General features: G+C 38.5%; 1 protein-coding gene across 2 annotated transcripts in view; it reads left to right on the forward strand.

Moving 5' to 3' along the window:
* The window catches only part of LOC149083892 (uncharacterized), a 72,024-nt gene that overhangs the window by 4,421 nt on the left and 50,208 nt on the right, over positions 1 to 17,395 (forward strand). For both annotated transcript variants that reach the window (XM_089234264.1, XM_089234265.1), the window contains exon 2: positions 4,604 to 4,682. In XM_089234264.1, the coding sequence (XP_089090390.1) occupies positions 4,604 to 4,682 (79 nt within the window). The remainder of the gene's footprint in view (positions 1 to 4,603; positions 4,683 to 17,395) is intronic.

Consider the following 17,395-nt stretch of genomic DNA (forward strand, 5'->3'; position numbering starts at 1 on the left):
ATCTTCATTAGCAAATCAAACAATTACTCTACGTATTAATTATTATCAACGTGTAAAGACTAATTGTATTTACCAGGTTTTTATCATTTTTGCCTATTTACGATAAATACCTAGTTTCTACCATGTCCTGGTAAAAACCCAACCCTGCCGTCAAACAGCAAAAGGACCCTCGTCTCGTCACCACCAAGCACCGTCGAGTGTTCTGCGTGAGCTAAAACACTTGAAGCAAAGCTTGACGGATCCAAGGCACCAGGTCACTATCGTAACTAGAAAATCGGTTATTGACGCCTTTGATTTTCTGCATGTGAATGATAAACTGGAGTTAACAAATGTCACAAAACTTCATGACAGTGTGCCTTTTAACATAGGAATAGGTCATTAAGTTCTAGAAAAGTCGAAAAAACATTATTTAGTACCGTATTTATTGAGCAAAGAGTCATTCTTGACTCAAGAAATTTTGCTGGAGCCTGAAGTGGTTTTATTTCTCGATTTGTCAACCCCTAAGAATGTATAACATTTTTTATCTTATACCATATTACTGCCAAAGCCCGAAGCAAACTGACTGGCCCAGATTTCCTCGGCGTCTTTGAAACCAGAGTTTTTCCAGTGCCCCAATGTTTGCTTCTGCCTAGGATTCTCTTCAGTCACAGTCGAGTTCTGTGTGTCACCCTATACGAGTCCGTGGATCATTGTTTGGGAAACAAATTATTGAACTGGGTTTTGAGGTACATAAGATTGATGTGTCAATTGGCTTAGGGCGTAGCCAATTGACACAATAAAATATTTAGGTGCCAGAGAAATTTCCTAGGACCCACAAGCATGATTTTGCCTTCTGGAAAACAATCCTGAATAACAATGCTTAATTTTCCGGGACGTGATGACCTTTTCTTATGTTGAAGACAATCTGCAATTAAATTGGAAAATTTTGGGTCATCCTTGGACTGCAATTTGAAATCACATGTAGAAAATTTTTGGTCGTTTAAATCCAAATTTATAGACGCTATAGGGACGGAGCACGTAGGATTTGTAGTGCCTGGCTAACCAATATGCCCGAATGTAATGTTTTTAGTCGTTTTTATGGTGTTATGCAATAAGCAGGGGGAAGAAGTTATCCTAAGGTTTTTGCTTGTCCCTGTCACCACATGCGTGGCCTCATCATCATCATCATTCGTGGTGTATTTCCCACGATTTTTCCCTCAGGCAAACTTCCTAGTATACAACTAGAGAAGTATGTATGTACTCGAGATGAAGAAAGCAGAGAAGAGAGACCCACATCTCTTGGTGGACTGTATGGGTGATGATGATGAGGAACAGGAAGGACGTTTCGAATTGCAACTGCTCACGCCCTTCATCGGGCCATCCATGTTCTGAAGTTGAGGGAGGTCGGAAATGTATACACGGTAATGCACATGCTTTGCTTTGACGTAACCTCTTCTCTGACCTGTGGCAAGTGACGATGTAAAATGGGATGATGGACTTTTTTTTCCTCTTCAAGGATTTTTTTTTTCGTGTTCTTTACTCTCATGATGGTTGAGGCCATCGTATTCAAGAGCTTTGTTGATTCCGGGGATTTGAAACTCTGTTTATGCTTTCCCTTGGCCAAAAACTAATGCATTTCAAGCATCTGACTTTTTGAAAGTGAGAAAATACTGGTTGAGTTCGTGTTGGGGGACTCACGCAATTTATTGGGGATCTACCATCTATGAACAGCCCTAACATGATTTGACATAATAGATTCGGATACGTTCGGATAGATGGTACAACAATTCAGATAAAAATTTGTAGAAGCAAATTCAGAAAAAACTATAGAAGCAAATTCAGAAAAAACTATAGAAGCAAATTCAGAAAAAACTATAGAAGCAAATTCAGAAAAAAAACTGTAGAAACAAAAATTCAGATAAAAATTGAGGAGATTTTTTGGATAAAAAAATTGAGAAAACAAAAATTCATATTAGAAAATTGAAAATGCTAAAAAATTTCGGGTGCAGCGAATATTACATAAAAATGCTGCCCCACATCCTAGAGTCGAGCGTATAGACTGGGGCTTCGGTGGGCACCCAGTTTAGGATTTTTACGGGCCCTTCCTTCACCAGTAAATTTACAAGCCTAGTAATGTGAATAAAAATTTGATGTATTCCCGAGGCCCCGGGATGAATCCATATCAGCCTCCTCTTTGTGTGGGAGCCATGGATGCAACATAATAATTAATACAGATATAACAAATAATTAGGTGCAATAGGACATTAGAATTACTGTGATTCAGATTAAATAAGTAGTTTTTAACCAAGATGCAAAAATTCTTGATACACCTAACACCTATTCATTGATTTAGATACAGTAAAACCCCTCTAAGCGGCCACCCCCCTCAGATGCGGTCACCCCTCTCTTCTGCGGTCAAATAATAATTTCCCATTATATAACAAACCGGTCACCCTCGTTTACGGACGAATTTTTTTGTCCCGTTGGTGTCCGTAAAATAGCGGTTTTACAGTACAACAAATATTAGAATTACAAAAAGATGGATACAATGTTGGCCTTCCCAACAGATAGTTCTTGAATATTGTCCTTTCAGAACAAATATCGAAAATATCGAATACAGTAATTAATCTTTTCATTTGCAAAAGCATAGCTAATGATATCTGTATTTACTTGTTAAAGTCCGTGAAATTCATGATCAGTTTGAACAGATAAGTCTAGTAAAATTCAGGCAAAATAACCGTCAGTTTTTAGAAGAATTAACCCTAAAAGTTTTGCGTTTCAGTTCAACGGGACATTGCCATGAATTTCAATTTGAAGTCGAATCGAAATTAACTTCTAGCTCATTTTGTCATTAATATCATTGAGAAAAATTGAGATAATCTCAAGTAGGTGTGATCAGCTTACGAACCGGATCGTATAAAAATCGATGTCTTAATTAGATTAACGAAGCGAATCTAATATTTTTCTCTCCATCTACCCCCTCATTAATTCTTCTCATTGAACTTCTTTGTCAGCCTTTTTTATTTTATTGCCATATTATGTTGTTCCTTCTTGTGAATTGTTTTGTTTTCTTCCTCCATTTTCTTTCTTCTTCTGTTCAAAGAGAAACTGGGCTTTCTTTGTTTCTCTACTTTCTTGAATGAGGGGAGTTATGGTCTATTTTTAAACTATTATATAACCTGTTGAATTGCTGATGGAAGGGAAGTCGGTGTGTGCAATATCTTGAGTCTGCAGGAGAGAAAGAAACAGAACTGAAACGGTCTTTGTACATAACGCTCTTTTACGCCTTTAATTTGATGGTCCGTTTGTGGTTTTGGTTCTGAAATAGAACCATATTTGTCAATTCGGCTATTCTCGTGAATTTTTCTAATTCATACAAGAAAAGGCTTGACAAATTCCACGTTGCTATGACAACTAGAAAGTTGGTATGGGGGCCAAAAAAAATTTCTACTCGTGGTTTATTTAATTTGGCTCTCTAAAGGTAGCACTACATTTTTTGAAAGAAATTGATCGCAATGTCCCGAACAAAAAGTCGAAAAAAGAGTATTTTTAGGAAATGCTTTTGGCTCCCAAAAACATTTGCTGGTACCTAAGTTAAATGTTTTCTTAATTGAAAAATAATTTAATCTACAGCCAAGTCCTCCTCTAAGATCCGAAAGAAAAAATTTCCGCAGAAGGAAAGGGTTCAAAATATTTGTTTTTCTTCTTTTCTGGGGCTTATTGACCAAAGCTGGACGAATCTACTGCCCGGGGCATGTAAAAATTTCAACCGGGCATTTTTTTTGACAACATGCCCGACCGGACATAAAAAAAGAAGATAGTTTAAAAACTTTCCTTTCTTTAATTTTAAGATTACTCCTGAGCATTTGTGTCAGTGACTGAATTACGTTGCCTTGAGCATATTGATGGATGAGTTGGAATTCTATTCGCTTTCCCATACCGAAATTTTTGTATAGGATGAAAGGGCTGGACAGATACCAGGCGCCAGGTCACGTTCACCGAAATATTATTCGTTTTCGAAATATTATGCCAAAAGTGAGCGAAGTTGTCAATTACTGCTAAAATCACCAATAGAGTAAAATGAAACGCGTGCTGCAAATCACAGTGGATTAAAATGAATTCTACGGGAGGGGGGGGGGGGAACGTAGAATTCATTTTATAGTCTTTTTCACAGTCATCATTTTTCGCCCAAAGTTCGCAAAATAATTTTTAATTTTTTTTCAGCGGAGGATTAAAAATTCAAATAGGCTTCGTTGAAAATACAGGAAAAAAACGAGACATTTATTGAAAAAAAAAAATCATGTTGGCGGAAAAATACGTTAACGTCCCGGGAAAACGGGACGTATGGCCTTTTCATACAATTTCAAAAAGTCCCCTGCTCTCTCTTTCTCCCTTTTATTGATATTTCATGTTTTCTTTGATGCGAAATATTTCATCACATGATAAAAGTACAGGTTTTTCCATTCTGGGACTTGGCACCTATGATTTGTATTAATCACAACCCTAATATAATGATTTTGACACGATATTTCAAACAAAATGGTTGGTTTTATCTGATTCGTTGGATTTCGACTGTATTATCATGTTATCATTGAATAATTTGCGATTACATATTCTCTTACAGGCCTCGTCTCTTGTTCTCCGAACCCTTGTAAGAATGGAGCTACTTGTGTGTCGAATCCTCGTGGCGTATCATTTTGCAAGTAAGTTTTTTTCGAACATAATTTCATATCATGTACGATTTCATGTTTTGCTCTAGCTCGTGATCCCGCTATTAAAGGTCTGGTAGTCTTTCCCCTCCACCTTTTTAAAAGGACGGAACGCATCCGTGGTGCTACAGTAGACAACCATGATCCATCCCTCCCCATTCCAAACACTCAAACCATCTGCTTCCCAACGATAATTCCGTTGGTGATCACGTGACTGTGAACAGCCCCATGGCTGTCCTTTGTGATTGTTATGGTGATGACTGCCATACCTTCTACCCCCACAACAACGCCTAACGGTCTTTTTTTTTTTCGGTTGTTTTCGACGTCGTTCTGCCACGAATTTCATGAATTTATGGTTTTTAATTCGGAATTGCATCTGAGACATTGAAATTAACTTGTGAAAATTCAAATTTTTATTTTTAGGAATTTTGTTTTAATTTTTGCATTTGGGAACGTTTTTGATTTCCGATCGGAAGTTACCCATAGGGCAGGTGGCCGCAAAACATGGTGTTAGGGGAGAGGGGAGCTGTAAATCCTGACGTCACTTTCAACGGCCGTTTTTGTTATGCCATGGGAATAACTGAAGGCACTATTTTTGTAAAAAGCTTTTTCGGTGGGAGGCATTTAAACACATGGTGGAGAGCATTTTCCCCAGCCGTGGCAACTTGGAAAAGAGCTTCATGAGAGATTTACGGTAAATTTACCGCTGAGAAAATTAAAATTCACCAAACAAACAATTAATTCATCGACGGAAAATTCAACAACATTACACAAGTGAGTGGTAACTGAGCGAGCGACGGAATGAGAAAGTCATTGGGTGATATAGTGGTTACTGAGTGAGTGAATGACGAAGTGAGCAACCTAAAAAACTGAGTGACTGAATGAGTAGGTGAATGAGGGAGTGAATGACCTAGTGAGTTAGTGATAGACTAAGCGACCTTGTAAATAAGTGAGTGAGCGACTGACAGAGTAAGCTACCTAGTGAGTAACTGAGTGAGTCAGTGAGTGACAGAGTATTTGATGAGTGAGTGATCTAGTTTATGAGTGATAGAAGTGAATGACTGACAGAACGATCGACGTAAAGAGTGAGTGAGTGAATGACCTAGAGCGCACGTAACTAGGATTTTTTTAGCCCGGGGCGAACATTATTTTGCCGTCCCCTACATCTTTAAAATTCGATAATTCTATAACGGTGTTCTTTGTTCCCACCTAAAACTGCCGCCTCCTAAATTTTTTCGCCCGGGGCAGTTGCCCCCTCTGCCCCCCCCCCCTAATTACGGCCCTGCTTAGAGAGTTAGTGAATGATCGAGCAAGTGACTGAGTGGGTGAATGAGTAAGTGAGTATGATCACATACAGCAGGGCATGACAAAAAAAAGGCTCCAGTTCAATTTCTTAGTAGCTAATGATATTTTTCGACTTTTCCGATAACTCGGTTATACCGCGCCCCCCCCCCCTTTTCCAAGACACGCTGATATAAATTCTGAAAATCTTGTGTTGCCCTCAGACTTCTATTAATGCATAGAAAATCTGGGTGCCAATCTTAATTTTTTTAGTCCCCATGGTGCCTTGGATTTGTCAAGCCACTGCTGTAATCCCAGGATCTCAATCAAAAAATTTAATTCCTCCAAAACTAGAAACTACATACACATTTCGTACGAATCCAGAGATCTCAATAAAAAAAACTACCAATGCTTTACAAAATAGTAGACACTACACAGTTAATAACAGGAAACACAAACCACCACAAATGTCCCGCTCATTATTCGCATCTCCCATGGGAAACTTCTCACAAGTTCATTATCCACGTAACAGAACACATAAATCGGAATATTCAGGGCCCTTAAAAAGAAAGAAAAACAACCATACCATCTTTTATTACACCCATATAAGAAACTCGTTGAACTCGCTCTTCGCTACAGTATATACAACGTAACTACACCCTCTGGATGAAACTATAGTACCACCTACACACAACACACCCATCGGGCCATAAAATTAGACGATCGACTGCGGAGCTGCAAAAAAAAATCACATAATAATCATCATATAATCCTATGGGCAAAGGAAAAGAAACTAATGAAAGGTAGAAAAAGGGGGGGGGGGGAATGCTGAAAATGATGGCTTCTTTTCTCTTTTGGGATCCTAACATAAAGGAGTGTCTCTTGCTACTGGAACTACTATAGCCTATGTTATGAGTGTTTCCACATGATTTTTTTCGCAATATGGTAATGATACGGAAGTGCTGAAAAAAATGATGACTGGGGAATATCAAGGATAGTCTCATTATTTCTGGTAAGGAAAAAGTGATGCGATTTGTGGCAGGGCTTAAGAAATCCGAGGCTCTCTGCCTCCATGGCCACACAAAAATTGGCATTGGTGCCTGAAAGTTTCTATACGCGATTACTAGCTCGGGAGAAAGAAATATGCTTGGCGCCTTAAAAAAATTTTCTGGCTCCTAGATTTTTTTTCTCGATTCGCCAAGCCCTGTAATTTGCTAATATCATAATGTAAAGTAATAATAAGAAAAAAATATCCCATTCGTTTTTCCGGTATTGTATATCAAGACTTGACAAATATCGAGTGCCATGGTAACTAAAAAATTGGAATTGGCGCCCAAATTTTCCATGTGTGATCATTGAATAAGTAAAGTATGTGGGGAACACAAAAGATTTTCATAACTTATATCATCACGTCTCAACTTATAAAGGGGGTCATTAAGTCTCGAAAAAAAGTAGAAAAATATAATTTTTTCGGATAATTTTTCTTTCGAAAAAAAAATCGTCGTTCCCCTAAGAAATTAGACTGGCGCTTAAATTTTCTTTTTCTTTACGATTTGTCAACCGCTGGTAAACTTCCGTATTCCTACCGAATCTATTATCATCGTCAGAAACCAGGGCTGGACAAATCCCAGGCATCAGGTCACCACGATGACTAGAAAATCGGTATGGGTGCTTAAACTTTTCTGAATGTGGTTGTTGAATTGGATTAAATTTCCAAATTGGAGTCTAATGGTGACAAAAAATTTTCCGATATCTTTTAACATGGGCAAAGTAAAAGAAAACATTATTTAGGACTTTTTTTGGAGCAAAATACCATGCTTGGCTCCTAAGAAATCAGGCTAGCTCCTAAATATATATATTTTTTCCATTTTTCAATCCCTGTGAGAAACCATTTTTCAATGCACCCTTGGATCCACATTAATGCTTGTAAGGATTTAGTAATTTTTTGATTGACATCCAGGGATTCTCATATGAAATTGGTAAAGTGTCCTGTCTAGGAGGAATTGGCAGTTTTTGATTAAGATTTTCAGGATTCATACGAAAGGCATTGTGATTTAATATAACACTGCATCGGGAGTGACATTCATTTCACTTAAGATATTCAAAGCTGAAGAGGGTGTAGAATTTTGGATAATTTTATTACATCGTATCAGATACGGAAAATGCTAATCTATTTAGCAACATTCTGTTTACTAAGCCAATTCTCGAGTCTCTTGATGTGAAGACCCGAATAAGCCATCCATCCAATGAATGATGTCTTTTCTGCCATTATGAAGAGCCAAAAGAAGAAAGCCATTACCTCTCTGAGAATTTCTAAGCTCTCATCAAAAGTATGAGGTCAAGAATCTGTTGACTCTGTAATTATAATCATTCACACGCATTTATTCGTCTCAGCCTTAATTCGGCCACTTTGCATTCCCAAGATTTTTTTCCCAATGAAGTCTTATATATATATATATCATTCATTTATTGAATTGCGGTTTATATTCTCATGGGGTTAAAGCCATTTCGATTTACTCCAATTTTCATACAGATTGACATCAATGGCTGTCGCTTGTTCAATAGGAGGTCATTTTGATTTTTTTCTTTCCTCTCACATAATTAACCTTATAGGTATGAACGACATTATACGCCATCTGTATGATACATCCATGGTATGATGTCCCTATAAGAAGCCTTCCAAGACGTTTCCAAGAACCAGCACCAGGTGTTTTCGGAACCAGACATTTATTTTTTTAATGACCAATTTCGTCCGACGTCAGCACTCACTAATTCCAGTCGTGAATGTGTCTTCGTCACACAGACCCTAATTTTGTGTCGGCAATTGAAGATGGTCATTTTGGGGCGGGGATCGGAATGCTTTTTTTCGGGATCGGTTTCTCTCACTGTTATTATTACAATTTTACGAGCCGATCACTTTCTTTAGTGATTGAGAAAGAATACGTGATTGGATAGTTTTCTTATCACACGAGAAGAATGCCCAGAGAGAGGGAGAATGGATGGGGGGAAAATAACGTGTTTTTTGGGCAGTATATATCACGACTTGTTGGGTATTTTCACCCCTCCTCGTAGTCTCTTGCTACCCTACGTGATCTTCAATGGGAATCACGAAACCAGTTAAAAAGTTAATCCATGTATTCTTACCACATAGTCACGATTTATCAATTATAGATGACTTCAAGGCTAAGTCTTCGTATGCAATGTTCGTTAAGATTTTCTTTTTTTTTTCCATATCTTGGGTTTAGTGTCCGAGATGGTGGAAATGGCTTCCTTTATGATTTAGCGTGCGTTGTTACGTTTTGAAATTGATTATGGTATTGTATTTTATTCGTCAGGTTTCCTGGTATGCATACATAATTCGTGAACGAAATTCCAAGCCATTTCCATGATGGATTATTGACCGTTTTCGAATGGGATTCATGTCCTGGAAACACAATTCACTTAGTCTAGAATTTTACTGATCGGAAAAGCTCATGAAAAATGATAGGAGAAAGGGCTCGAACTGCGCAGGATCATCTTAACATTATGAGAGCGTAGGCAAAGCGCTACTCTGAGGTTCCTACAAGAATGCCAATTGAGTGATTTGAGTACATGAATTGAGATTCTGGGATTACTTCGAAATGTCTAGATTCCAGAATTCACAAGGAATCGATCGTTTTTAATTGAATCCCAGGATTCGTACGAAAGGTATAGTGCAGGCATCTTCAACCCATTGCTAGCTAGCACCCTTACCCTGAAGTACCAAGCGGGCTCGATGCTTGTGTCCGATTTCGTACTCGCGAGCACGTGATTAACGTTCCAATTGAACCCCTTGTACGAATTGCATTCATCTTGCAGATTGAAATCATCCTGATTTTATGCATTCGTATGTCTTACTTGCCGTAAGGCTGCTCTTCTTTTGATGATGGGTACTGGCAGTGCTTGCGACTAGAAAAAGGTTGAACACCTCTGGTATAGTGTCTATTAATAAGTATTTTTTTTTATTAGGGCGGGAATGTAGTGTCCAGTACTCATAAAGAATTAGTAGTTTTTTGATTAGAATCCCAGGATTCGTCCTAAATTATCACCTACCATCCATATTTTTAATCCATTGCTGGATGCACATTACAATTTTTGAGGAATTTTTAGTTCTTGCTATATGGTATTCCCGGATTATCTCAATTGATGTTAATTGCAATGTGATTATTGTGATAGTACCTGCGGTCCTGGTGATGGGATGCATAATCTGGACTCATCCTGGATTCGAATATTAATCTTTCTACAGCAAATTAGCTAAAAGGTTCTGTAACCGGGAATTCTGGGGCCCACAAGAGCTTTTATGGGGTTGAAAAAAGCTGTTAAAAACATTTATTGATGCTGTGGATAAATAAAATCGGCCCCTACCTCAACGGTTGCAGCACGAAAATTAATTTCCACATAATTAAATTGCCGTTTGCACACCGTTAGTATAATTTGTAAAATGTCTTATACCAGATGTCTTCAACCTCTTTGCAGTCGCGAGCACTGCCTGTACCTATCATAAAAAAGAGCACCCTTACGGTAAGTTTGAAACATGAATGCATGAAATCAGGATGATTTAAATCCTTGAACGCAATTTGTACAAGGTGTTTAATTGGAATGTGGATCAAGTGCTCGCGAGCACGAAATCGGACACGAGCATCGAACACTCAGATTACTTCAGGGAGCACCGTGGTGCTCATGCCTGTCTTTTACAGTTTGCAATGTCTTTGCTGTCATCTGTGTAACCATCGTTTTTGAAGAATAAAAATTTTCAGTTTTCAAGATCTTTGGCGATTTTCTCTACTTGGTTTGCCTAATCACGTCCAGCTAAAATTTAGTTCCGTTTTCCGGACCCTTCATAAAATTTCGGATCTGAAAAATGGACCCTTCACAAAATGCATATTAATGAAACCATAAATTTGGCATTTCATGTCTTTTTTGATAAATTGAATAGATTATTTGGCTTCCCATAAAATTACTTATTTTTCACAAAATTATGAAATTATTTTTCACAAAAATGAAGAATATTCTCACAAATACAGAACTGTATGAAAAATGTCTGGAAAACTCCGGTATATAATGGGATAATAATATCAGGGACGGAACAAGAGGGAGGAGCAGGAGGAGCAACTAACCGGGGAGGCAGTTTTAGATGGGAACAAAAAGCATCGTTATAAAATTATCGAATTTCAAAGTTGTGGGGGCGGCAAAAATCCTAGCTATGTCCATGGCCCCCACAAGGGGTGGGCTGACAAGGCTCCAGCCCTGGGGCCACGGGAGGATTTTAATCTTTTTTTTTTTTTTTCACGCTATAAATCCATCATAAAGGGGACCCCGTGAAAGTCTGGTCCGGGAGGGCCGGTAAAAGATCCCAGCCTAGGAGGGGCCATGGCTATGGCCCTGATAATGTTGAAAACAATAAAATCATGTTTAAAAGATCAACCTCATTAAACCGAATTTTTCGCTAATTCGAAAGGTCCCGTTTTCATATAGCCCGTCAAGAAACCTGTAGATTATAGGTACAACTGTACATTGAACTGGTTCAAAGAATATTTTCGATGTTTTCCGGCTTTCCAAATACCTGCTGAAACTCGAGTAACACACACACACACAACGGTTTTTTTTCCCAGCCCATTTCAAAACAAACCCCATCTGGCCGCCATGTGTTTACACCTGTCAACGAGGAAAGAAGCAACATCTGTTTCTGTGGTGGAAAAGTTGCAGGATTTTAATTTTTAGGCAACCCCCGGGCCGAGAGAAATTTTTTCCAAGAGATGCTTCCCTGAAGCAACAAGCTTTTTTCTCATAAAAAGAAGATGGAGGAAAAGAGAGAGACACCGTGTTTGTGTGTGTGCGTGAAGCGAATGCAATGCGCGAGTAGAGGGAGTGAAGTGAGTGGCTCGCGAGGGGCGGCAGGGCCCCAAGATAGCCGTGGGAACAGGATCGCGACGAACAAAGAAGCTGTTGGGTTCTTTTCGCTCGCCATCTGGCTTCTGTTTTTCTTTCTTACTTTTTCTCTCTTTCCTGTCTTATTTTTTTTCTTTTTACTTGTTCTTGGGGCATGTGCCCTCTATATCGCTCTCCACCTCGTATCCACCTTGCTTTTTGGGTTCGCGGGGGGGTTGGGGGGAAGATAATATTTGAGGGACCTAGAAGGCTATCTTCAGACAACCCCTCCCCCCCGTGCTATGTAGTACTTATATTTTTTTTCATATTTTCTACTATGTATTTTATTATTATTTATTGTCTGGAAGTTACGTTTGGTGTCAATTTGTGGATCCTTTCAATGATGGGGTGAGGAATTTTTCTTGGTCTGTTGGTGGGGAAGGTGTGGATCCTCTCTGAGGGGCTACATCTATATACAGGGCATCTTCTGGAAGGGCTATTTTTTTTTCTTTTGGACCTGAACATGCCCGAATGTAGTCTAGAAATTCCCGAATACAGCGGAACTTCTCGATAACACAATTTTGGAACCGAATCTGCGTCCACTGATGGGGATAGTCCGTTAATGTTTACTGAGGTGCTCTGAAGCACTGTTCCACAGACTTCGAATGTGCCCGCTAATCGGGAGTGTCCGTTATTGGCAATGTCCACTATATATTTTTTCCTCTTCTTTTTTAGATTGGTTTGATTTCGAACTAGATCTTTAGATCTTGGTCAATCCTGGGATTTCCAAAAATGTTTACTCTCATGATGCCCTCGGGAATGAAGTTAGAGCAAAGTATTTTTTATTAACACTAGTCCGAACACTCCCTTCTACAGATGTGGCCAGCCTTTTGATGATCGCAGGCCTCTTCAAGAATTTTTAATTAGGTCGTGGGCCACTTGAATCATTTTCAATCATGTTGTGGGCCAATTGAAGAATTTTTCATCTGATCGCGGGCCACTTGAGTGGTTTGGTATCTTGGGTGGGCTACAATGCTATAAATAGTTCAAGATTCCGAATCGAATAAATATCATAACGAAAATTTTTATATAGCTGTGGAGATATTTTGTAGGGCTAAGAATTCATTTCTATAAACTAAGAATTCAAAATGATGGACCGAATATTTGGGATTCACTGGTTTAATGCGTTCTCCCGCGTTTAAATATTGATTCTCATGAAGTCATGGATTCAAACTGTAATTTTGGAACGAAAAATTTCTTCTCTTGATCTCTTTTTCTACATTAGTCTCATCATGATGTCTGAAACTACAGGTCGCTTATTCTTCACCTACGGCTTCCAAAAGGTTGTCCGTGGTAACTGAACGGTTACTGCGAGATATCCGCAGGACGGATATCAGAATGAAGCTGGAATCGGAATGAGATAAAGTGAGTGCAGGTAGAAAATATATTCTGGATCAGAAAAAAAAATTGGCCGTATAGCGATGTGACCCTTGAGAGAGAGATGGAGAGAGGGTTCACTGTATAAATGGGTAGGGCTTTCATTCCTTCCACAAGCCTTTTTCTACCATGAAAGATCTTGTTTTCCTCTTCTCTACCAGCTCTAGAAAAAGCTCTTTCTCTCCTTCTACTTTCTTGGTCTGGTTGTTCTTCTGACCTCCGGCTAGTCTCTGTGAGTTGGGGAAAAGAACCCATTCAATTCAGATAAAAGCTTTTGTTGGAAAAGAAAACGCTTCGAGTGGGGGGGGGGGCGAAAGAAAAAAAAACAAGCCGGAGATGAATTCTCATTCTTTTACTTCATTTCCCCCTGAAGGTGAGCATAAACTGAGATGGGTTCCCTTTTTCTTTTCTTTTATTACTCATCTCTCACAGAAGCTGATGTTGTTGAAAATAATGTCCAATGAGGAACTCACGACCTGATACTGTAGTTAGCTGCATAGAAAGAAGCCAACCAATTTTGTTGAGACGACTATTACATTACGACGTGTTACATCCCTGAAGATCATCGAATATCAATGGATATATTGGATGTGCTCGTTTTAGTGTTCGCTTCTGCTCAAGTGTTATGTGACCTTATCGAAGCTGAATTATTTCAGGACCTTAAATAAGCTGAATGACTCTTTCGAGGGCAACCTTAATAAGTTCTTACATGACTTTATAGAAGCTTTTATATAAAGAAGCTCTAAATTATTTCTTATAGAACCTTTTAAAATCTTGATGACTTCTTCGAGGGTAGAATAACATCTTATAAGACCTTAAATAAGTGGAATAACTTGCTATAAGACCTTAAAGAAGCTGAATAACTTATTCGAGTGCTACATAAAAGTAGAATTACTTTTTATACAGGATCTCAAAAGCAGCCGAATAACTTCTTGCACGACCTTATAGAAGTTCAACTTTTTTTGAGGGTTATATAAAACCTTAATGAGTTCTTACAGATCTATAGGACCTTATAGAAGCTGAAATACTTCTTATGAGACCTTATAGAAGCTGAATTACTTCTTATGAGACCTTATAGAAGCTGAATTACTTTTTATGAGACCTTGTAGAAGCTGAATTACTTTTTATGAGACCTTATAGAAGCTGAATTACTTCTTATGAGACCTTATAGACGCTGTTTAACTTTTTTTATAGAAGCCGAATTACTTATTGTTGAGCCTTAAAGAAGCTGAATTGCTTCTGATAGGACTGAACTAAACTTCTTGAATGGGTGCAGGGCCGTAACCAGAATTTTTGACGCCCCCACAACTTTAAAATTCGATAATTTTATAACGGATTTCTTTGTTTCCACCTAAAAATGCTGTCCCCTAAATTTTTCAGTCCGGGACAGTTGCCACCCCCCCTCCCCTAGTTATGGTCCTGAAGGGGTGCATAAAAGTTTTGAGGGCAACGTAAAAATGAAAAATACCAATAAAATAAATTTTAATGTTTTGCGTTTTTTTTTTTTTTCGATTGCTTCGCAGGCCAGAATCTTATGCCCCCCCCCCCCGATTTACGAATAACGGTCTATGCCTTCAGTTGTCTGGGATGAGCTTGATCAGTCAGAGATCAGCTCATCATTTTGAATGAATATTACAAATGCCGATCACTAATCGGAAAAAAACAAAACATTGTCCACCAAACTGCCATAGCTTCCAAATGGCTGTAAAACCGAAACACGATTTCAAACTTGCGGTCAAACCATACGCAAATAATCGTGGACATATTAAAGGGATAGGGTTCGACCAATCCCTTCTTTGATGAAATTTCAAGCCGCACCCGAGACATTGACTTCCTCACCGAGACGATAAACGATGAGGGGATGCAAAAAAAATATATATTGCATGAAACTTAATGAGAAAGTATCATTTCATAGCTCTTCTCTCCTCCCCCCCCCCCAAGTTGTTATTAATGCTTCATATTCATCAGATCACAGTTATCTTTTTTTTTTTTTCCTTTTGCCTCGCCCTGTATATAAAGGAATTTTTGGCGTGGGGGATCAAGTATAATGAGAATATATTTTTTTTCCTGCTATTAAAAAGAAGAAAGTGAGCATCTCACATATGAAAGAAGTTATATCACGTATAATATAATACTAGCTATAGCATCTGGTGGTTAAACCAAGTTCAAAGTTCAAGTTCAGAAGGAGCTTTTCTCTCTCTCTCTCTCTCTCTCTCTCTGTGCTTTCTTAATGGCTTTCTAGTCCTCCATCTTATTTTTTTTCTTGAACTTGATGCTTTTTTTTTCTTCTGTATGATGCATGCATGCATGCAGCAGCTACTGGTGGAATAGCTTGGTATTATTATGTATGCATAACTGCAACTCGTGTTAGTGGAGTGAGTTGGAGAGTATCTCGTCTCACGTGATCTTAATCTAGGATTACTTGAAGTGTGGGAATCTTAATTTAAAAAGAAATGTGTGTCCAATATGGCGGTTGTCATGTGATTTTGAATGATGTTCCCTTCTCGGGTTGCTACTGGCTTTTACTGAGCTGTCCCGCTGCCGAGGGTATTATTTTGTCCTTTGTTTCTCTCAAGACTGCTGTCTGAATGCTCGAAAGCACCGTGGTACTCATTGAAGTGTCCAAGAGTGCTCGATTCGTTTGTATGACTTCGCGATTGTGAGCTATTGGTCAACATTCTGATTAAACTCGGGGCTTGACAAATCCGAGATTCCAGGTAGCCATGGCAACTAAAAAATCACATTCACAATGAGTGATTATTAAAGTCTCAGAACAACACAAATTTTTGTCGGCACGAATACCATCAGGAAAAGATGTCGGTAAGTCCCGGAGTGTACGAAAAACTGCCTAGTTTCTAAAAATTTCGGCTGGCTACAAATTTAACATGGGATACTATTTGTTGACTTAGCAGGGGGAAGGGGTTGATGAGAAAATTATTTAACTGATAAGAGGGCGTGATAGGTAGATGAGACATAAAAATTATAAGATGCATACAATGATTAGCATTTTGCCTTGAGCATGAAAATATGTCAAAGTGCTATATGAGTGATCTTGTTCTAGAAATAGATAGGCATAGATGGTGCTAGTGACTTTGAAAAACGTTGAAGATGTCTGGACTCGAGGTTATTGAACTACCATCTTTGCTGGTTACTGTGCTATGAAAATGTGCTTGGCTCCCATTTTTTTTTTTTTTAAAATTTATTCACGCCCTGCTAAAATTGATCAGATTATGATATTCGAGCACTTCCATTTTCTGAGAAAATTTCCAAAACTGATCATTCATTGTTAGTAAGACTACTGACACGAAGTGTTTACGCAACTGTCTTCAGGCCAAATATGATGACAATCATGAAACGCTTTTCATCATTTCTGAGAGGAAATTTTCACGAGTTCTTCGAGTCCTTGCAAATAAGGACAGTCCATTTGTTAAAGGGTAGAAAAACCCACTGCGCGAGATAAATTTACATATCTATGTAGAGAAAGATACAGAGGGAATACATGACAAAACCATTTCTCTCTTCTCTACGTGTTCGAGATACTATTCTAGACCTCTCTGATTTTATTTTATATTCTCGTACTCCCTATACATCACGGAATGCTCTCGAAATTCTGACAAGGACAAGCCATGCCTGATATATAGTCTACGCTATTTATTTATTTTTTTATTTTATTTTCCAAATCCAAACGTGGTCATCAACGGCATATTGTTCTTCTACCCGGATCCAACCCTTCTCTCTCTCTCTCTTTTTTGCCTCTTTTCTTGTATATAAACTTCGACCTGTCCTCTTAGAAAAAGTCGGAGAAAAAAAAAAAAGACCGCATGTTGTTAACAAACGCCGGATGTTGGTGGTCGAGAATATTTTCTCTGGCCGTAGGAAATGCTTTTGAACGGTCCATGGCGTTTCTGCGACATCTTTGGATGGTTATTTTCGTCTTCTTTCCTTTTTGGTGGGGGTAAATGATGCGTGTTTTTTCAATGTCGAGGACGTGTACTATTAAACGTATATTAAATATTAAAATTTCAGGAAAAATGTGATGAGGGAAAAGAAAAAACGATGCCTTGATTACAGTGTACGTAATTCAAAGGAATGTGATAAAACGT

This window comes from Pholcus phalangioides, unplaced genomic scaffold, assembly GCF_987345545.1.
Source record: "Pholcus phalangioides strain wild (caught in Gottingen) unplaced genomic scaffold, Ppha-v1.0 ptg000008l_1, whole genome shotgun sequence".
NCBI lineage: Eukaryota > Metazoa > Arthropoda > Arachnida > Araneae > Pholcidae > Pholcus > Pholcus phalangioides.